Source organism: Saccostrea echinata, unplaced genomic scaffold (genome assembly GCF_033153115.1).
Source record: "Saccostrea echinata isolate AGI-Se365-2 ecotype Australia unplaced genomic scaffold, CSIRO_AGI_Sech_v1 ptg000014l, whole genome shotgun sequence".
NCBI classification, from domain to species: Eukaryota; Metazoa; Mollusca; class Bivalvia; order Ostreida; family Ostreidae; genus Saccostrea; species Saccostrea echinata.
This window is the reverse complement of record NW_026889763.1, coordinates 7,278,951-7,301,112: the sequence shown is the minus strand read 5'-3', so window position 1 is coordinate 7,301,112 and position 22,162 is coordinate 7,278,951. Positions and strand designations below refer to the sequence as shown.

The 22,162-nt window shown below is 33.8% G+C and overlaps 1 protein-coding gene across 1 annotated transcript in view; it reads left to right on the top strand.

The window, feature by feature from the left end:
• Nucleotides 1-18,609, top strand: part of LOC133187175 (2-amino-3-ketobutyrate coenzyme A ligase, mitochondrial-like) — a 30,666-nt gene extending 12,057 nt beyond the window's left edge. Inside the window, exons 7-12 of the mRNA XM_061322537.1 lie at nt 204-286; nt 426-535; nt 17,467-17,568; nt 17,714-17,792; nt 17,880-17,927; nt 18,063-18,609. Of these exons, the coding sequence (XP_061178521.1) occupies nt 204-286; nt 426-535; nt 17,467-17,568; nt 17,714-17,792; nt 17,880-17,927; nt 18,063-18,172 (532 nt within the window). The 3' untranslated portion in view covers nt 18,173-18,609. The remainder of the gene's footprint in view (nt 1-203; nt 287-425; nt 536-17,466; nt 17,569-17,713; nt 17,793-17,879; nt 17,928-18,062) is intronic.
• The last annotated feature ends 3,553 nt before the right edge of the window (nt 18,610-22,162 follow it).

The window sequence follows — 22,162 nt, the reverse complement described above, 5'->3', positions numbered from 1 at the left end:
ACTTGCAGATTACTTCGACATATCCATTGTATTCGAGATATCAGTGTTCGAGATAATGAAGTTCAACTGAATTTCAATCATGCCAAGTGTTTCCATAGAGAATAGGAACCCACCAACAAATCTGACGAAATGGTGGAATGAAGAGCTTTGTTATTTCTTAAGTTAATTCAATATAAGTAATAAATTTCTAATATTTTCAACAGAGGTACTGATGAACATTTTGGGGTCAGTGATAGAATAGACATCGTTAATTCTACCCTGGGCAAGGCTCTAGGGGGAGCTGCTGGTTAGTATGAGTCACTAAGTCATTGTCATTTAGGTTTCTTAATCATTATAAAGTTTTATGAAATTTTATATTCAAACATAATGAATAATAATATGTAGTACAATGTGTATTGAAATCTGTCTTGTTTTGTGTATATTAGGTGGTTACACTGCTGGTCCTAAGGAACTTACTTCATTGTTACGTCAGAGGTCACGACCTTATTTGTTCTCCAATGCCCTTCCTCCGCCAGTCGTTGCTTGTGCCAGTAAGGTAAAATATGGCTTACATTGACTTTGTAGTAATGTTGTTAAATTTTTTGAAACTGGAACACACACTTTCTTCCAGTCATATCATAATGATTATAAATTCAAAGAGGTCTAATTTTTGGATTGGCATGCTCAAAAACATTTCCAATTTTTTTTTGTGATTTTTATAACTAATTCTGGCTATGTTTGAGTTGAAATGAGTGTTCTTCCCGACATTGTCAACACAACATCAAATAACGATGAATGAGAAACACCAAGATAAATTATTTGTGAATGTACCACAAATTGTTACAAAGAAGTTCCATAACCAGTGCAACTTAGTAAAGGGTTTTTCTCACACTCTGGTTCCTTAATTTATCAAATTTCAAGAGACCCGAGGCTTGCTTACGAGCACTGCATGGTTATTGGACCTGTTTCTTACATTATACAAACATGGACTTGTGTGTTTTGGTGAAATAAATATGGCACTGAAGAATTTGTCTTTCTCCTTAGTATGTACATCCTTGGTTATAATATTACCTTAATGATCTGTTGAAATGAAATATACAAGGGAAAAGTTCAGAGAATGAAAATTAGTAAAAGATGTTTACAAACATACACTGTGCCTACATTTTATGCCATCATAGGCATAAATTTGGAGAATAAATCCTGGAAAAGCAACCAGTTAGTATCATTTTAGGGAGCGATGAAACACAGTTGGTAATATGAGAAAAGTAAGTAAATCTCTGAAACAGTTTCACTGATCAACAGCTTGAGGCTAGATCAAAGTTCTTGAACATACTATGAACATTCACAAAAGTTAAGCATTTGGATGTGACTTGCTAAGAATACATGTACTATATAAATATATAACATATACATGTATAACAGTATTTTTATGCCCCTGTAATCAAAGATCCGTCTGTCTACCTTTGTCCGCTAACACTTTTAACATTGCCCTTAACTTTTGATTGGTTGGAGCTATGGTTTTTCATATTTCACATGTGTATTTATTGTGACAAGACCTTTCCTTGGGTACCAACACATTTTTTACCTCTTAAAACCTAGGAGTTTGACCCACTTTTGCAAATTTTTTCCAAACTTTAACCTTGGTCATAAATTTTGAACAGTTGGTTTACTTCACATGTGTATTTCTTGTGACAAGACCTTCCATTGGGTACCAACAATTTTGACCCTTTGATCTTGAACTTGGAGTTCAACCTACTTTTGAAAAACTTTAACCTTGGTCATAACTTTTGAATAATTGGTGCTAGGGTTGTCATATTTCATATGTGAATTCCTTGTAACAACTACTTCCCTTGTGTTCCAATAATTTTGACCCTTTTACGTTGACTTTGGCATTTGACCTACTTTAGAAAAACTTTAACCTTGACCATAGCTTTTGAGTGGTTGGTGCTAGAGCTTTCATATTTCACATGTGTATTTCTTGTGACAAGACCTTCAATTGGATACCACAGGTTTTTTTTCTTTTTATCGTTGACCTTGGAGATTGAGCTACTTTTGAAAAACTTTAACTTTGGCAACAACTTTTAAATGGTTGGTGCTAGGGCTTTCATGTTTTATGTGTATATTCCTTGTGACAAGAAACTTCAGTCTTTGCCATAGGCTGCCATAAGGGTTATCAGTGTTTTACAAACACATCTTGTTTCAAATTAAACATTCCAATTTCTTTTTTAATTAATACAAGGACAAACTTGCTTGGAGGTACATTCAATCTCAATATCGGTGTAGGTAGTACATTGTATAATTAACCTTGAGATACTATATATGTACAAGTGGATGAATTGAAAACTGGGCAAAATTAAGAAAGACAGCATCAACTATTTGACACAACTGTGTCAAACACAAGTGAATTTAAAATGGGGCAAAATTGTAAGCTTAAAGGGTGAAAATATCCTATACATAGTATACTGTGTAATCACTAATTACGGGGGGGGGGGGGGGAATTTTTCGAGGTATGATGAGATTCACATATTGTAAATTTTCAAATATATAGCAATTCAACACTTCTTCATCCACGAAATCATAACTCCAAGAACCATTTTTTTTCCCACAAACCAAGAAAATTTGACCCCACAAATATATATGTGATTTTACAGTATTTACTGGCTACTCCACTGCCTATTAGTACTTTGATTTTTTTAGTCATTCTATTCACATCATTGAGCAGACTAGAAAATGCAAGTGTTCTGCAAAAATAAAAGATAAATGTTATTAACACCCAAATATTATTCCTGAATTAAAGAGTGAAATAAAAACAAAATGTGAACCAGTATTTCAATTTCACCTGAAACTTTTCCATGCTACAATTCAGTGATAAAGATTTCCTTCACTGAAAATAATTCAAAATCTGAAACTTGTTTTTTGGTTTTCATTCAGGAGATATATTGAGGTGTTTATTGGCATTTTAGAAGAGAAAACTTCGATTTGACTTTAATTCCAGCAGCACAGGAATAAATTTCTTTCAAAAGGACTATGATGGTTATTTTGAAAAATCTCCCTACATTATTATTTCTTTACAATAAAATTTATTGTATATTGAAAAGAGATGTATGTTTATTTAGTTTTTCTCTATGAATTTGATCTTAATTTTCAGACGTAATTTGTATTGGACCATTTTTTAAAATTCAATGTTCCTTTTGAATACAGCATCATTATTCTTCAATACAAATAGATATGTCAAATTTTATTTGATATGACATACCAGTGTCGAAGTTCACATGTAACACACATTCGTCCCATATAACTCGGTACGGACCAGACTTGAATAATTTAATTAAATACATGTGAGTTGCTGAATGTGGTATTTACATTAAAGTACTATTGTACTTATTTAGTACACATATTGTACAAAAATACACATTGTACAGAAATTTAAAAAAATTCTTAATTTAGCGTTGAGCTTGTTTTAGATATAATGGATTTTTCTACTGCGTAGTTTCAAAGGTATACGCTCCGAATGTTTCAAAGTAGATAATTCTTTCACAGTACACTTGACCTTAACTAACATTAAATCATGAGTATTTAGAAGAAAGAAAGCAATAAAATTATATTTTAATGAGTTTTTTTTACGCAGTTACGCATGTTTTGTGATTATATGATCTGATCATGACAGGAAGCTGTGCATACACGTTAAGTCAGTTTTAAACGTACATGTATAAATCTAATGTATATTTAAAAAGATTATCCACACTGTATTACAATACATCGTCACAATATATTTCCTGCGGAGAGAAAACAGAAGGGGGTGTTCTGGAACTCCTAGTTTTTACTGGTAGCGCATAGTTTCCAAAGTGCACAATTTGTTTTAAAATATTGCCTATCCCCAAAATTGACGACTTACTATTGACATACTATATAAGCAATTTCATTGAGACGATAGATTTCGTGATGACTGGTAATTTTATTAACACCCCCCCCCCCCTCAATCGTAGAGAATGCGAGGAGCTTATTACATGGACACTGATAATTACAAGTTTATGTCATTTAAATTGGTGATACATTTACTAGTATATTGTCCGCATGACAAATATATACAGGTATAGATTCAAGTTTAACATTTCCAGCCTCACTAACACAATACTAGGGCTGTGTATTGAGCAAAAAAAAAAAAAAAAATGATACGATACAATACGATATTTTATAATGCGATATATTGGATTCCTTAACAAGTCAATCAGAAAAGTCTTATATATCATTTAATGCATGAATTTTATAAAAACTAATTGTTTTGCAACTCATTTTAAAGCTCTTGTCTCACTTTCATAACAAATTACGCTTCAAATTCAAACTTTTAACGACTGTAAAATCAGCATGTTAAATAAAGTTATCTATGAAAAACTGCCTGCCCGATACGTATTGGAAGTTATTTTTTCGTTACGATACATTATTGAATATCGATACGTATCGATATATTGATACAGCCCTACACAATACCCAGTATGTCTTGGACAGCGAGAGGATTCGTTGAGGAAAAGTAAATTCGGTTTAATTGGGTTGTGCGTGGAACAGTCGCATTTTTTAAAAAAAAAAAAAAAAAACCCAACCAAACGATACCATCCAATGATGTTGGAAATTTGAAAACGGCAAGTGCATGATTGTTTTTTGGTTGAACAAAATATTTCTAGTTTGGGACCCCTTTCCCCTCACTAAAACACAGAAAGAAAAAAAAACTAAAGGGGAAAAAAGAGCAATAACTGCTCATTAGTAGTGAATGGGACAATTTATTGTTATTGTATGTTCATCTTAATAGATTTTCATAAATAACTAATTCTTTCCAAAAAAAAAAAATGTTCTCAAAAACTCAAACCATGCAGTGTTAATCTGACGACAGTAAAACCACAAAAAACGTATTCTCATTATTTAGCGAATCACGTTTTCCAAAATACACGTGATTTCCGAAACGGGTTTCTTATTTCATTTACATAAATTTTTGAAAAGAAATTAATCTTTTTTTAATTTATTCTAAAAAATTGCAGTACTGGGAATACTATTTATAGCAACGTATACGAAAAAATGCCTGTGAACTCTCATGCAAAATATATGTGTTTGATATATATGTTCTTTCTGAATTTGCAATACATAGCGATTTAATATTAACAGTGATTAATGTGTTTGTAACCTGAAGTTCGATATGTTGCGTGTTCCCTAAATGACGCTAAGTAACGCACTTAAAAAACTTAAAAGCATTTTTCAATGGTTTCATTTTTCTTTTAAATTGAACATTAATGAATTTAAATGAAGTGTCCGCTAATTTTAAATCAAGTGTCATAATGCATATTTTTTGTTACCAATTTGTCGTTCGATCTTGTTTATACAAGCATTCCATCGTTCGACAATCCTTCGATTGTCACAATTATTATTATACATGTTCAAATACACATTAACGAAATACAAGAGGTGGTTAATTAAAAAAAAAATTATACGCAAATTCTAGGTGACTCATTTAATTAAGATGAAATTATTTTATAGTGGCACAGTTTTACATGACCCCAAAAATTCGTTACGGGGTAAACAGCATGCAATAGAGGGCAAGGCAGCAGTTTTAACATTACTTAAAAAATTACATGTACCTCTAGGCAGCGCCCTTTATGAATAACTATAGATGTTACAGTTCTTCTTGCAAACCCTGCTTTAAAATGTGCTAGGCGAAATCGCATCGCAACACACTGAGTATTTTTTTAAGCCTACAACTAACAACTTACTGATAAACTTTCACTCTCCAGAAGAACTCTAATCCACTCCTATGTTGTGTAATCCTTTTAACCAATTCTAATTACCAATTCTGATTAGGTCCCGTGCGCTGGGGTTTATATAGTAAAATTAACGGCCAAATTCGTCTAGAACATTCTATGATTCAGATAGCATGTTATTAATTGTAAACAAACAATATTAACATCAAAGTTTTGTGTAGACAAAAATAAACAACAACACATTTTTCAGAAGAAGACGCCCCATCTATGATTGTCCGGGCTTGATATTTATTGAACCGGGCTCAATATTTCGAAAATTAATTTCACCTTGAATTCATTTTTTCGCGCGAAATACCACAACTTTGTCAAAATATTCGATATTTTGCTTTGTTTTGTAGTAATGCCCCCCCCCCCCCAGGATCTTCACACACACACACACACACACACACACACACACACACACAGTTGGAAAATTTATATATTAGGAGGTTTCTGTTAAATATTGAATCTCTTCAACTTTTTTATGGTTTTTAGATTTACATTTTTTGGCATGTTGTATATGAAAAGGTTAAACTCTTGGAAATAAATTTTACATGTTGAACCTCTTCAAATTTTCAGTCGGACACGGTAGTGCTCAAAGTATTATGGACAAAATCCACTGAAGCACAAACGTTTCGTTTACTGTGCAATGTTATGGAAATTTTACGAATCGTTTTTGATCTTTGACAGATATGGAAGTTCCTCTCCATATAAATAAATATTAAACTCTCCAGAGTCAAATACTTCTTTGGAAAAGGAAGAGGTATACAAAAAAAAAAACTTATTAGTGACTGGAAAGAAGTGAACACCCCCCCCCACCCCACCCCCATTTTAGTGTAACTTATAGAGAAAATAAAAATCATAATATCGTAAATTTGTCCCCCAGGCGACATTTGAATAGAGAAAAACATTATTTACCAGCTCTTTTAGAGTTGATTTCTCATATGAGTGATATATCAGGTGTTCAATATTTTGTAAACAAAATGTCAAAACGACTTTCAAGCATTTTGATGGGGTGGGGTGGGGTTGACCATATGCAGAATTCAAATGAAAATACAACACTGGTACTCTGCATTGATAAAGGCGGCTGTTAAGATTTAGCCATCATTGGCAAAAGTGTAAGTTTATTTTTTGGGAGTTGAACTATGTTCAATCTCCCTTGGTCATCACGGGCTTTCTAAGCGCAGTAATTTGTATTGATTATATAGTGGCCGTCCGTGGGGCTTCTGTGTCGACCAATTTACTCCTGTGATATTCAATGTAAACTTGCATAAACGTCCGCCATAAAATAGTCCATTTCAATTTTCTGAATTTATCTAATTTTGATAAATGATATGAAACTAAATCAATTGAATTTCATTTAACTTAATTTGAATACTATATTTTGATTAAATTAAAATTGATTTATACAGAACTAAAAAAATGTTGAAAATTGTCGTCACGAACCTCCTTTGCAGCACATACAGCGGCACCTATAAACAATGAGTGGGAAATTAACGACAACTCTGTACAAGTGACTATATGACTGCGCGAAACCTCTTTGCATTGACTGACACGTGGTAAAAATTATTTCACAATCAATGTAATACCTTTTTTTAGCCATAAATATTCGAAGTTTTCAACAATATTTATTTGGTAATACAATAAACATCAAAAGAATAAAAAAAATTACATTGATTTGGATATAAATGAACAATTGTTCGTTTAAGGACATTGGCAAGTCAGGGTTTTCCGGAGAAAAAAGGTTTAATACATGGGTTTCTTCACTTATAAAATAGTGATTGAGAGTGATCTCCCGTGTAGAATTCTCTAAGCGGTGAAAACCAATGAAACATATGTTACAGAGGTAAACAAAAGCACGTGTACTTCCTTCAACGGGTAGAATCATCTATACCTGTATACAACAAGAAAGAAAAGTAGAAATGGCTTTGTTGTACATTGTATTCAGGGACAAAGAGCCAACAGGTCGTCATTTACCATAGTTATGCTCAGTATGCTGGGAAGGTAAAAGATGTGACATATGCTGAAAGGTAGGTCGACCATGCCGACTGAGAACAGTTCTTAGGTCGTGTGAAGGAATCAGCATTTAGTAACTACGAATAAAAGTAAAAAATAAATCCATGCCAATATTTTTATGACAATGTGTTTCAATCATTTCAGTCAATTACATGATAAAAACAATCAACCAGTCTCGAGGCCAATTTTAGCTGTTAAGGGACGCAACTCAAAAATGATGATCGATGCCGGTATATCAATGTCTTGTTTCTATATATACATTTTCAGTCAAAATATCTAGAAGTCATAGGAAATGAAGATACAATAATGTATATAATACAAAAACTGTACGAAATAAATGGGTTTTGAAGAAATATTACGGTAAAAAATTATGTAGGTCCCTTTTATCAACATTTTACATAGGAAATGTATTAAGAATTGTAAAAACACTAATTTGACAAAATCTAAAAAAGAATGTTGGATTGGTAGGTAAAACAATCCAGAATATAGCCTGTTTTGTACATTTAAACCTACTCAAAAGTTCTTGAAAAATTCTATACAATAACCAGGAACCTTGCCAATGTCCTTAATATTGAATCCTAACACGTTTAACATCGAAGAGGAAGAAAATCGGAGAGAAGGTGATTAACGTACACAGAAAGGTGAAACTTTAAGATAAATTACTAGATTAAGCTTTTTGAGTTTTCAAGTTGTTTTCATGTGGCATAAAATTTATAAGTATTTCACATATGAAATTCTTGATAAAATAAATCGGAACAGCCAGGTCTGACATTCGAACTACATGTACATGTACGTATGTAAATTTTAAGTGAGAAAAACAACAAATTATAACCGTTTACGTTAGATCATATAACAAGCTGAAACTTTTTTTATTGTTATTTTTCAAACTTCCAAACAATTAATAGTCATGTGATGAAGGAAATAAACCATGGCAAAATCTTGCAAATATTTCACCTATGCTTCTAAGTATATTAGGACAGATACAAATGTAAAGTCTATACAACTGTAAATGAATTTACTGTGCAGTGATTTTCGGAGCAGAGATGTCAAAATTTTTGAATCACTGTCAGACATTAGGTCTGACAAAGTCAAATGATCTGTTAGACTGGACAAAGTTTTGTCAGACCAGATACATGCGCTGAATCGCTGATAAAGGGAAAAAATAGTAGCACTAAAATAAGATGCCTTTTAAGTTTTATGATATTCGATCTCACAAAAAGTCCTATCTTATGATACAGAGTCTATAATCAGAGACATGCTTTAACAATTTTGATCGACAATCGTCACCATATACGGACGATTTCGGTGTTTTGTGGTCCTTACCTAGGCACAGCGTTTTAGAAATTTGCATCACGTTCAATGTTTTAAACGGTCGTTTGGACCACTGTTTTCTTGTATGTTATCGGTCCAGAAAATTCCTTACCGACCTTGCCGACAAGACTGAGTGTTTTTGATAACTCTGCAGATAAGAATTACTTATAAAGAAAGAAGTAAATGTGTGACAATTTCAGATGTCATTAATTTTTAATCCTTAATTTCATGAATTTATCAGCATTCAGTGGGTCACGTGTACAACACTAGTACTGAACTTGAAAAATGTGTGTTACATTAATTAATGCATTTCAAATGTCTGCATATAAAAGTGTATTGCAATAGTACGTTATTATTAAAAAATGTTTCATTTGATTTTATTAATAAAAACAATTAAATGAATGAATGCATGCGTGTGCGGACACAATGGGTTATTAAGACCAGTGATCGATATGCGAGAAAGATCGATCCTCATAATTACAACAGTTTTATTTCTTGCAGTAGCTCGTTAAACTACATCTGATTTTTTTAAAAAAAAATCATAACAGATTCAAGTCGATCGCTTTAATTCATTGAAAGTTTGAAAAACTTGTCCAGCTCAGCTACATGTATATAGTATACCTGAAATTCAATAACACTGAAATTTGTATCAAATCAAAATCACAAATAGTAAATTTCACTCGCGTCGCACAGTTGTTCAAAATCGTTTGCTCTAGAGATTCAAAGTAAGGTGTTAAACATTACGTCGTGGGTTCGAATCCCACTGCGTAATGCATTTAGAAACGGACCCTTCGGATGAGACCGTATAAACCGAGATCCCATTTCGCAGTAGGTGCTGGCACCCCCCCCCCCAAAAAAAAAAAAAAATCCCTCACTGCTCAATGGTTCTGAGTGTCCTGTATAGGTAAAAATTTGCAGCCCTATCCTCCATTGGCAAGTGGTAGTGTCTCTTTATGAGAAAAATTCTCGAAGAGATGTAAAACAAACAAACAAAAGGCAAAGTATTCAGAGATACTTACTTCTATATAGAAATTTCTTGACATGAAGTTAAAAATTATGGGATTTAAAAAAAATACAAAATTTCTATAAAAAGTAATTAATGTGTCCGAAAAGAACCAGTTATACCCAAAAGATAATATCAACTGCTTGTTCCAATCAGAGGAAGAAAAAAATGACAATTTAGTGTCTGTTGATGGTAACATTGGAAATGAAAAGTGCCAGTTGGTTGTTGGCACCAGGGATCAGGCCCGTAGGAAGCAATTTCAGTTTGGGGGGGGGGGGCACAGCCATACATTTTCAGTCGAGGGGGCACTATCTACTACCAAAAATTTCTTGACAAGCAAAAAAAAAAAAAAAAAAAAAAAAAAAAAAAAAAAAAAAAAAAAATCAGACGTTTTTATTGAGGGGGCACAGACATATAGTATCTATGTTTTCTATAGTAATATATATATCGGCAAAATTATTGGGGAGGCACGCCCCCCCCCCCCCCGTGCCCCCCGGTTCCTACGGCCATGGGGATCTTGTACATATTCAGAAGAGAGTAGGGAGGGCGTTGTGCTTCAAATGCTTTCATAGGTATTTTAAATAAATTATCAATGTTCGAAATATTAAAGAAAGGAGCCCAGAAGATAAAGATTTTATTTTCAGAAATTTGGATGAGCTGTATCAGCATGTCCATTAATATTTTACTGATTCATATATTACATCCAAATGACTTAAAAAGTTTCGTTTGTTTTGAGGAAACTTTGCTGCAATAGAACCATTAGAATGCAAACCATTCAAAGTTGTGTTGATTCAGTTTGCTTAACAAATCAAGACCGCGGAATATTAACTGACGTCATCCCATCTGTTACCGTCAAAATGTTAAACGATAAACAATGAAATGTGTGGTACAATTTGACACGGACGTCCGAGAAAACATTGGATTGAATTTCCAGTTTGAAATTCATTTTCAATTCACCTCAGCTACGCAAGAACGTACGGTGTTACTGATTGACCAAGAAGACAAATAATTTCAATTTTGGAATAGTTTGAAATTTATATAAATCAGAATTTTCTGTCCAGTGTATTTAAAGAAATATAAACGGACAAATATTTGATTTCTGTTTGGTATGTGAATGTGTGTGCTGGGAGGGAGGGGGCTGAACGATCTTGGAATAAATATGAAAATTTTCTTTTAAATTGACAACCCCTCCCTGGTTTTGTTTGTCAAACAGTTTTCAGTGAAGACAAAACTAAAAAAAAAAGCTTTTGTCATCCTAGAAAAAGATATATTCTATCATGTGGAGGCATGATCTGACTCGACAATTTTTGACCCCCCCCCTTCTAGAATCAAATGGCCGTCCCTTGAAAAAGTAATCTCTGTCTTCTTTTACTTTTACGTATCCTTAAAATTATATGCTAAAGTACTCACATAAATATGAATGTCAAACAACATGTTTTTGGGAATTGAAATTATTTGTCTTTCGGATCATACATTCACACTTTAGGTTTAGAAACAGCTCAGTTGGATTGAAAATGAATTTCAAACTAGAATTTCAATCCAATGTCCGTGTTGAATTGTACCCGCCCATTTCATTGTCTCTCATTAAACATTCTGATTGTAACAGATGGAAATTTAAATGACGTAAGCTGCATATTTCTAATCTGCCAGTTAATGTTCTGCACTCTTATATTATATGGATACTATGTGAGAATTGGCTAAAAATTAATTTGGTATATTTAATGAATTAAGTAAATTGGGATTTAAGTTGAATGTATTTGTACAGGGAAAAAATCCTCATAATTGCAAGACATTGTTATTAATATTGTGTAGATTTAGAGACCCCTCAGGGTTTGATATCGCCATATTAATTTATGCTGACACATTTTTTTTCATGACAGGCACGTAGCATTGGAGAGGGGGAGGGGTCTGCCGCCCCCCCTTTTTTCCAAACATGAAATTTATAGAAACTTAATATTGTAAATGTTCATTGAAAGTCCGTCCCCCTACTGTTTGTTGCAGAATATTCAAATAGGCGTGATGTAGTAGTGTATGAGTAAAATTTGATACTGAAAGAAGTTTGAAACCTATCCCCACACCCAAAAAATAGAATTTTCGAGCCCCCCCCCCTTTCAAAAACGATGCTACGTCCCTGCATGGGAATATTAAGTGGTAAAAGTTTTGAAAATCTGAATAAGAACAACACGGTTAAAGTCATTAAAGTTACTCAGGTGAGTATTGTGGCCCATGATCTTCGTTATTCAAATGTTTTTGAAATTATTTCTTATGTTTGATGTTGTATCTCTAGCAAATCTGCAATAGTTGGTTTGTATCTAAAGCATAAAAAAATGTTTCGACATTATAGCTCCTTTCCTTCCTGTTAAATCTTTCACATTACAATGTTCAACTCCCATGAGTACTTTCAGTACTTTGATTATTTAAGGGATGTCAGCACATTTTTATCTAGACCAAAGGAGCTTGTGATGGTACAATGCCCATCGTCCGTCTAGCTGTTGTCCAAGTTGTAAACAATTCAGTTTATAGCTCACCTGAGCTGAAGGCTCAAGTGAGCTTTTCTGACCACATTTTGTCTGTAGTCCGTCTGTCTGTCCGTCCGTCCGTCCGTCTGTAAACTTTTCACATTTTCAACTTCTTCTCAAGAACCACCGGGCCAATTTCAACCAAACTTGCCACAAAGTATCCTTAGGTGAAGGGGATTCAAAATAGTTCAAATGAAGGGCCACGCCCTCTTTCAAGGGGAGATAATAAAGAATTAGTGAAAAATTAATAGCATCTTTTAAAAATCTTCTTCTCAAGAACCACAAAGCCAGGGAAGATGAAACTCATGTGGAAGCATCCTCAGGTAGTGTAGATTCAAGTTTGTTCAAATCAAGATCCCCTGGGGTAGAGCGGGGCCACAGTGGAGGATCAAAGTTTTACATAGAAATATATAGGAAAAAACCTTTAAAAATCTTCTTCTCAAGAACAGCAAAGCCATGATGAGTCATATTTATATGGAAGCATCCTCAGGTAGTGTAGATTCAAGTTTGTTCAAATCATGACCCCCGGGGGTAGGGCGGGGCCATAATGGAGGATCAAAGTTTTACATAGAAATATATAGGAAAAATCTTTAAAAATCTTCTTCTCAATAACAGCAAAGCCATGATGAGTCATATTTATATGGAAGCATCCTCAGGTAGTGTAGATTCAAGTTTGTTCAAATCATGACCCCCGGGGGTAGGGTGGGGCCACAATGGAGGATCAAAGTTTTACATAGAAATGTATAGGAAAAATCTTTAAAAATCCTCTTCTCAAGAAGAGCAAAGCCCTAATTGGTCATATTTATTTGGAAGCATCCTCAGGTAGTGTAGATTCAAATTTGTCCAAATCATGACCCCTGGGGGTAGGGCAGGGCCACAATGGAGGATCAAAGTTTTACACAGAAGTATATAGGAAAAATCTTTAAAAATCTTCTTCTCAATAACAGCAAAGCCCTAATTGGTCATATTTATATGAAAGCATCCTCAGGTAGTGTAGATTCAAGTTTGTTCAAATCCTGACCCCCCAAGGGTAGGGCGGGGCCACAATGGAGGATCAAAGTTTTACATAGAAATATATAGGAAAAATCTTTAAAATTTTTCTTCTCAGGAACAGCAAAGCCCTGATTGATCATATTTATGTGGAAGTATCCTCAGGTAGTGTAGATTCAAGTTTGTTCAAATCATGACCCCCTGGGTTAGCGTGGGGCCACAATGGAGGATAAAAGTCTGAAATAGAAATATATAGGAAAATATCTTTTGATCAAGAACTGCAAAGCCATGATTAGTCATTTTGATATGGAAGCATCCTCTGGTAGTGTAGATTCAAGTTTGTTAAAATGATGACCCCAGGGGATAGGGATGGGCCATAATGGGGGATCGAAAATTTTACATAGGAACATATAGGAAAATATCTTCTTCTCAAGAACTGAAAATCATGTTTAGTCATTTTGATATGGAAGCATCCTCAGGGAGTGTAAATTCAATTTTGTTCAAATGATGACCCCCGAGGGTAGGGTGGGGCCCAATAGGGGGATCGAAAGTTTTACATAAGAACATATAGAAAAAAATTTCTTCTCAAGAACAGAAAAGCTATGTTTAGTCATATTGATATGGAAGCATCCTCAGGTAGTGTAGATTCAAGTTTGTTCAAATGATGACCCCTGGGATAGGGAGGAGCCACAATGGGGGATCAAATTTTTACAAAGGAATATATGGGAAAATTTTTTAAAAATCTTCTCAAGTACAACAAAGCCATTTGTTATATTGACATGGAAGCACCATCAGGTAGTTAAAAATTCAAGCTTCCTCCCCCTAATCTTTTCAATACTGAACTGATTTGTGCTTTTGCCTTGCCAATGTGCTCAGGTGAGTGATGTGGCCCATGGGCCTCTTGTTTTTAACATGCTATATAGACTTCTCCAAAGTTTTTGTTCAATTAGAATTCATCTTGGTATACAAATTATAGATTACTTCAAGATAGATAATACCTTTATATTGGTTTTTGAGTTTGCTGAGTTGTGCTGCCATGGTTACTGAAAATAGAACTGAATTTCTGTAAAATTCTTTCAAAGTGCAAAATTTTCTATATATATGATTTTGGTCTGATTGCATTAAAGCGTAGAATACAAGTAGGCTACAAAAAGATACATAATTCTCTACATCTTCTTCCCCTGATGATCAGTGTTTCCATATAGTAGCTAATAGAAAGAGGGCTTATAACATGTATACATTCAAGGGCAACATAAGATTTGTCGGACCCAAGAGCCAAACTCTTTGCCTGCATGAGGCCCTTAGGCCTCATGCAAATAGATTGGTTCAAGGGGTTGACAAACCCTATTTTGCTCGAGTACACAGTCAATAAATGTTTTGTTAAACATTTACTTCTCATTTTTACATACATTTTACATATCTGGCTTCCGTATTTGCGATAATTGAAAAGATATACTAGTAGCTAATCCCGCCTATACAGTGACTGTGTAACGTTAAAAACGTCGTTCCAATGTCCAGTATTTCATTCAGCGGTTCAACATTGATTTTTTTGACCGCTCAGAAAAACCATGGGAAATGTTAGACTTTTTAGCTCACCTAAGCTGAAAGCTCAAGTGAGCTTTTCTGATCACCCATTGTCCGTCGTCCGTCCGTCTGTAAACTTTTCACATTTTCAACTTCTTCTCAAGGACCACCCAACCAATTTTAACCAAACATAGTACAAAGCATCCTTGGGTAAAGGGGAGTTTAAATTGTTAAAATGAAGGACTAAGCCCCCTTCCAAGGGGAGATAATCAAGAAAAGACAAAAATAGGGTGGGGTCATTAAAAAATCTTCTTCTCAAGAACAACTGGGCCAGAAGAGCTGAAACTTATGTGGAAGCATCTTGGGGTAGTGTAGATTCTAAATTGTTTAAATCATGACCCCCGGGATAGGGCGGGGCCACAATAAGGAATCCAAGTTTTAGATTGAAATATGTAGAAAATATCTTTTAAAATCTTCTTCTCAAGAACCACTGGGCCAGAAAACCTGAAACTTATGTGAAAGCATCCTGGGGTAGTGTATATTCTAAATTGTTTAAATCATGACCCGGGGGGGGGGGGGGGGGGGGGGGGCAGGGCCACAATAGGGAATCCAATTTTTACATTGAAATATGTATAAAATATCTTTAAAAATCTTCTTCTCAAGAACCACTGGGTCAGAAAAGCTGAAACTTCAATGGAAGCATCTTGGGGTAGTGTAGATTCTAAATTGTTCAAATCATGACCCACGGGGGTAGGGTGGGGCCACAATAGGTACTACAAGGGGAGAAATCAAGTGAAAAACAGCAATGCCAAAGTTACTCAGGTGAGCGTTGTGGCCCATGGGCCTCTTGTTAATTTTAGTATAGATTTATATAGAAACATTTTTAGGTCACCTGACCTGAGTCACTAAGGTGACTATCCGTTTTCGTCCCTCATCAGTCGTCCATCGTGTGTTAACATTTGAACATTTTCAGCTTATTCTCTAAAACAGCAGAACCAATTTCAGCAAATTTTAGCATATGGCATCTATGGGTAAAGGGGAACAAAATTTGTGAATTTCATGGTCCCTGATCCCCTGGGGCATGGGGGATGGGGCTTAAATCATCAAAATTAGTGCTATCTTTAAAAAAATCTTTTTCCTTACTCCTGGACGTCAAGCAATCAAACTTTTGGCATGATTGTAATAAGCATTGAGCCCTTTACCAAAATTTTGAAATTCATGGCCCCAGGGTCAGGGGTTTTGGTGCTAGGGTGAGGCTCTGTTGAATATATAGTGAAAATGCATTATTTCTTAAAATATCTTCTCCTCTGCTCCTTGATATGCAAACAAATTAATGCATAGTTATATTAGGAAGTTTACCTCTTCCAAAACTGTGAATTTCATGGCCCCTGGGTCAGGGGTTTTGGTGTTAGGGTGGGGCGCTAATGATTATTTAGTGAAAATGCATTAATTCTTTGAAAATCTTCTCCTCTGCTCCTGGGTATTAAGTCGATGAAGTAAGTACATGTACATAGTTATGATGTTTAGGGGGGCCTCTTCTAAAATTCTGAATTGCATGGCCCCTGGCTCAGGGGTTCTAGTGTTAGGGCAAGGCTCTAATGAATTCTCTCCCCTTGTATATAAAGAAGATAAACTAGATGCATGGTTATGATGATCAAGGGTGCCTCTTCCAAAATTGTGAATTTAATGGCCCCTGGATCAGGGGTTCTGGTGTTAGGACGGGGTGCTATTGATCATATAGTGAAAATGCATAAATTCTTTAAAAATCTTCTCCTCTCCCCCTGTATATAAAGAAGATAAATTAGGTGCATGGTTATGATGATTAAGGGTGCCTCTTCCAAAATTTTGAAATTTCTGGCCCCAGGGTTAGGGGCTCTGTGGGAGGGGGCTCTATTGATCATATAATGAAAGTGCATTATTTCTTTGAAAATCTTCTCTGCTCCTGGGCATTAAGCTGATTTACTAAGTACATAGTTATGATGAAGAAAGGTGCATCTTCCAAAATTGTGAATTTCATAGCCCCTAGGTCAGGGGTTCTGGTGTTAGGGTGAGCTCTATTGATCATATAGTGAAAATGCATAAATTCTTTAAAAATCTTCTCCTCTCTCCCTGTATATAAAGAAGATAAATTAGGTGCATGGTTATGATGATCAAGGGTGCCTCTTCCAAAATTTTGAAATTTCTGGCCCCAGGGTGAGGGGTTCTGTGGGAATGTATACATTTACATGTATCTGCCTGTATTATCTTCTTGTTAGTACAAAACAAGTAGAGCTACGATTCATAAGAGATTTGTTAATTCTTTGAAGTTTTCTGTTTAATAAGCAATCCTATTGTGTTTCAGGCCATTGATTTGATCACCAGTAATACCGACCTTCCCCAGCAGGTGCTACGTAACACAAAGCGATTCCGCTCTCGTATGTCAGATGCAGGATTCAATCTCTCCGTGAGTTTCCTTTTTAGAACAAATCATTTAATTGTATCATATACATTTACATGTAGTTTTATACACATTTGAAATAGAAAAAAAGTGCTTTGTTTGAGGATTATTTGTCAGTGATGTTTTATCAGTATGTATTATTATGTTACAGGGCGATCCTGAACATCCCATATGTCCAGTGATGCTAGGAGATGCACGGCTTGCCAACATATTTGCTGATGAAATGCTAGGTATTTTAAAGAGATGTATTTATTTTGCTGGATTAGTTAACATATTTTTTCTATATTTATTTTGTATGTTATTGACAATATTTGTAGAGAGGGGGATCTATGTGATTGGATTCAGCTACCCTGTGGTGCCGAAGGGTAAGTTTTCTGTGTGTAATATATTCTAGGGAATACTTTTTTTTTAAAAAAAAACTTAATGTCTTAAATACAGAAAAAAAGATTATATTTATTATATAAAAAAAATTTTAACACTAAGTCTTGTTCCTTTTGTAGGTAAGGCTAGGATTCGAGTACAGCTATCAGCTGCCCACTCTGAGGCAGAAGTAGACCGTGCTGTTGATGCATTTATAGAAATAGGTCGTAAACTCAAGGTCATTGCTTGAAGGTCACTACAAGATCTACAGTTATATGTTTATTTTGTTTTGTGTATATCAGCAATTTGTTTAGATTTTGGATAAGAATTTGTCTATTTGTTTTGAATATACATTTTAAAAGAAAAAAGGCTGAAAAGTAAGTCAAATATACACTGTCTCAAAATCTCTGCAAAGAATCTCAAACTTAAGTCATGAACAATTTTCATACATTTATACTTTTATTTTGAACCTTTCCCCCCAAGAATCTCATTTTACATAGCTTCATGTAATATATACATGTATTTTTAATCATGTTATACATGTAATACTAAATTGATTTAATCGAAATGTATCATTGAATCTTTTTTGTTTAGATTTAAATATTCATTAAACTTTTTGAGAGATATTAAGCTTGTGAAATTGGCATTGTATTGGTATCGAACATTCCACATTTTTTCGTATTTATTTTCTACTATTGACATTCCATTGCAATTAATGTATTTGAAAGTAAAGCAGTGTTTTTTTGTTTGAATTAAACATTCCTTAGCTTAGATGTAGTCTTGTACATGCACACCAATTAGGATTCAGACATTGGTGGGAATCAAAAAGTACTTTTAAGTTTATACGTATATCCATCTAACTTAAATATGCATTATTTTTATTACTGAACTCCTTTTAAAGGGGCTTGGACACAGATTTGAAGCTCATATTTTCCAAAATTTTCTAAATAATATCATGGCTTATATGTTAATTGCTAGAGCATTTCACATCGAAATGTATTCAAAGCATGTTTAGAAACTTCTTTTAAATGGAAATTATAAAACTATGAATTTCTGGATGCATTTGATTTACACATATCCTTGCACTTTCACAAAGTAAATTTTATCCATTTTACTTAAAAAAGTAGAAATTTGTGTATTTATTTTAATGAAAAATATGAAAACTGTACATATAATCCAGAAAGTTCAGAGAAGAAATGCGAGAGAGCAAAACCAACTCACCAGTATTGTCAATCCATGCTCATGCAATGATGTGAGCAGACTAAACAAATTGAACACACCTGGTAACACTAACAGAGCTCATGCCCTGTTTACAAAGACATATGTTTGTTGCGATGATATGAAGAATGTTGTTGTCTTTGAATTTTAAGAATATTCATGTAAGATCAATTCATTAAACTGAAGTTATTATTTTTTTTGAATAAACAGAGAAATTTAAAAAGTAAACAATGCAACTGTGTCCAGGCCCCTTTAAGGATATCATGATTACATGTATCTAGGAAGTAGAAATTAAAATTACTGAAGTGTATACTAATTACAACCCATGAGATTGTTTTCTGTGATGTATTTTTTGTGAATCTCATTATATTTTCATTTTTTTTTATCTATTTGGTATTCAGGCAATATTTTTCATATTTATGCAAAGTACATTCCTCATTATGTTTACCTTTATGTAATACTATATACAGTTGAACTTCGATATTTCAAATACCATGAGTATGTTGAATGAGTTGGAAGCACCAGCCAATGACAGTACATGTACTTATGTATTTGAACCTTGATATCTAGAATCCTTGGTTATTTCTGAATTTTTTCTCAGCCCCTTCAAGTTTGAGATATCTAAGTTTGACTGTATTTATTATACTGATTTGAGTCATTTTATTTTTTATAGATTGTACAACATTCCCTAAATATGTACACATTTAGTTTGTACTATGCAATTTGTGATAAATATTTACTTTATTTTTTTTTTTTTACCAGAATTCATTTTGAATCAATTCAATAGAGGAATTTGAAACTTAGACCATAGGAAAATATTTTTTTTATCTGCAGTTTTTCTTATCAATACTCAGTTTATAAACTGACTACAATATAATAAACTGTGTAGTTATATACCTTATGAATGTGTGGAACTGGTGTTATTGATTGCTTTTTGTTGATTTTACAGTGCTATTTTGAAGAAGTGCAGTGTTTAAGCTGTTGTTTTGGAGATCAAATATACATTAATACATTCCTACTCATCTTTCTTGTTAAAAGTGCTGATTACAAATAAAACATAATAATTGTGTGTTAGACATTGGATTTTTTGTCCTGCACTTTACAACTCAAAAGTGCAAGCGAGATTATTTTGAAGTTCCTGCTCATTTTGTTCATGACAACATTAAAATAAGACATTGTTATTAAGATGTGCAATTACAGTAAGGCCAAAGTTTTTTTTTTCGTTTGGTTTACGATTCCGCCGACCCTAATTTTCACCAATCTGTCTTTTTCCGACATATTTTTCCGGATTTTTCTCAGCTGAACTGGTGGGTTTTAAATTTTAGAATGCATCTTAGTCGAATAAGCGCTTATAAATATATGAGACCTTTACAAACATTTAGGTGATCGAAAATAAACACATGTGCTAACCAAAAATGGCGGTTCTGTCATGTAACAAGGTAATTCCTCACTGAAAGCAATGACACACACTTAAAGAACTTTTTCTGCATGGAAAAGTGAATAAAATCTTGGATGCACGATCCCTTTCTCCAATTGCAATGTCTCAATTGGCTAAATTCATACTGTAATATTGGAGAGTTTATGCTCAACCCTGATCGACCTAGCAGACACGGTTACACCTATGGATAACAGGGATTTATCAGTACCTTCTCAGGGGCCGTAATTCGGCCCCATTCCCAATTTAAAACTAGTTCATTTTTTCCCAATTTGGCAGTATTTTTTGCCAATTGGTGAACAATGCTTTTATTTTTAATTGTCTTGAAAAAACACAAAGTAAAATTGTCAGACTGTGTGTAATTTTCATCTATTTAACTAATTTATCAAAGCTACAGTCATAACACATGTTTAAAAACACTGTAATTTAAACATCGCCAACTTTTAATCCGAATTTCCTCCGTTTTTCTATAAAAGATGATACTGTGTAATTATATAGATTTATTAAGTTATTTCCACCTTCTCAATTGATCTGCGAGTGAATGGGAAGGACTTTAAGCATTCTTTCAGATAGAAAAATATATTTTCAATGCATTAATACATATTAAAAGAGGACTTTTAGAAAATGTGTACTTAGTTTAATTTTTTGCAGGAGGTTTATAATCTCCAGAAACAGAAACTATATGACCTAAATTGAAATCTCATACACACATGTACTACCCTAAGTTGTATAAATGCTTTACACTCATTGAAGTCAAATTTACTTTTATTAGTCTATTATTCATAATTGATCTTGTATGATGAAGATGGATCATATTTAATTGTCGTTTGGTTGCCCAAATTAGGGTTCACACTGAAACGTTAAATGAATTACCCCTGAATACAGGATTTAAGTAACATTTTAAAATTTTTTCCAATTTCATCAAATAGCCGATAATTTATTCCCAATTCCCCAAAAATGGTGTTTCCCAAAATAGGCTGATAAATCCATGGATAATAGTTAGGCCAATTTAGTGTTGAGAGATGCATCTTAGTTGAAGTAACGCTGACCGGTATTTCACTGGATAAATTCAAATTTCCTAAACTTTTTGAAAGCCTTCAACTGAAGGTTGAAATATATTGCACAATTTTCACAATAATTTCACTCCTAAAGATAAAATTGGTTCAACTTTGAATGTGAGAAAGATGAAGTGTTGAATGTCAAATTCACAGGTTAAAACCTATTAATTCAGGTCAAGTTCACAGGTTAAAACCTATTAATTCAGGTCTCAAAGTCAAGTTCACAGGTTAAAACCTATTAATTCAGGTCTCAAGGTCAAGTTCACAGGTTAAAACCTATTAATTCAGGTCTCAAGTTCACAGGTTAAAACCTATTAATTCAGGTAATAGTGGAGAGAGTAGAAATAAAGTGCAAAAGCACCAAAACAAATAAATAGAGAAGTACAAATGATTTGTAGATTTAATTAGCACCACATAGAAATATCACAAGACAATTAGTTAAATGAACAACAATTTTCAGTAAAGAATTAACAGAAAAAAATAACATTTTTCTCTTGATTTCATACAGAAATTGCTTTCAATATATAGG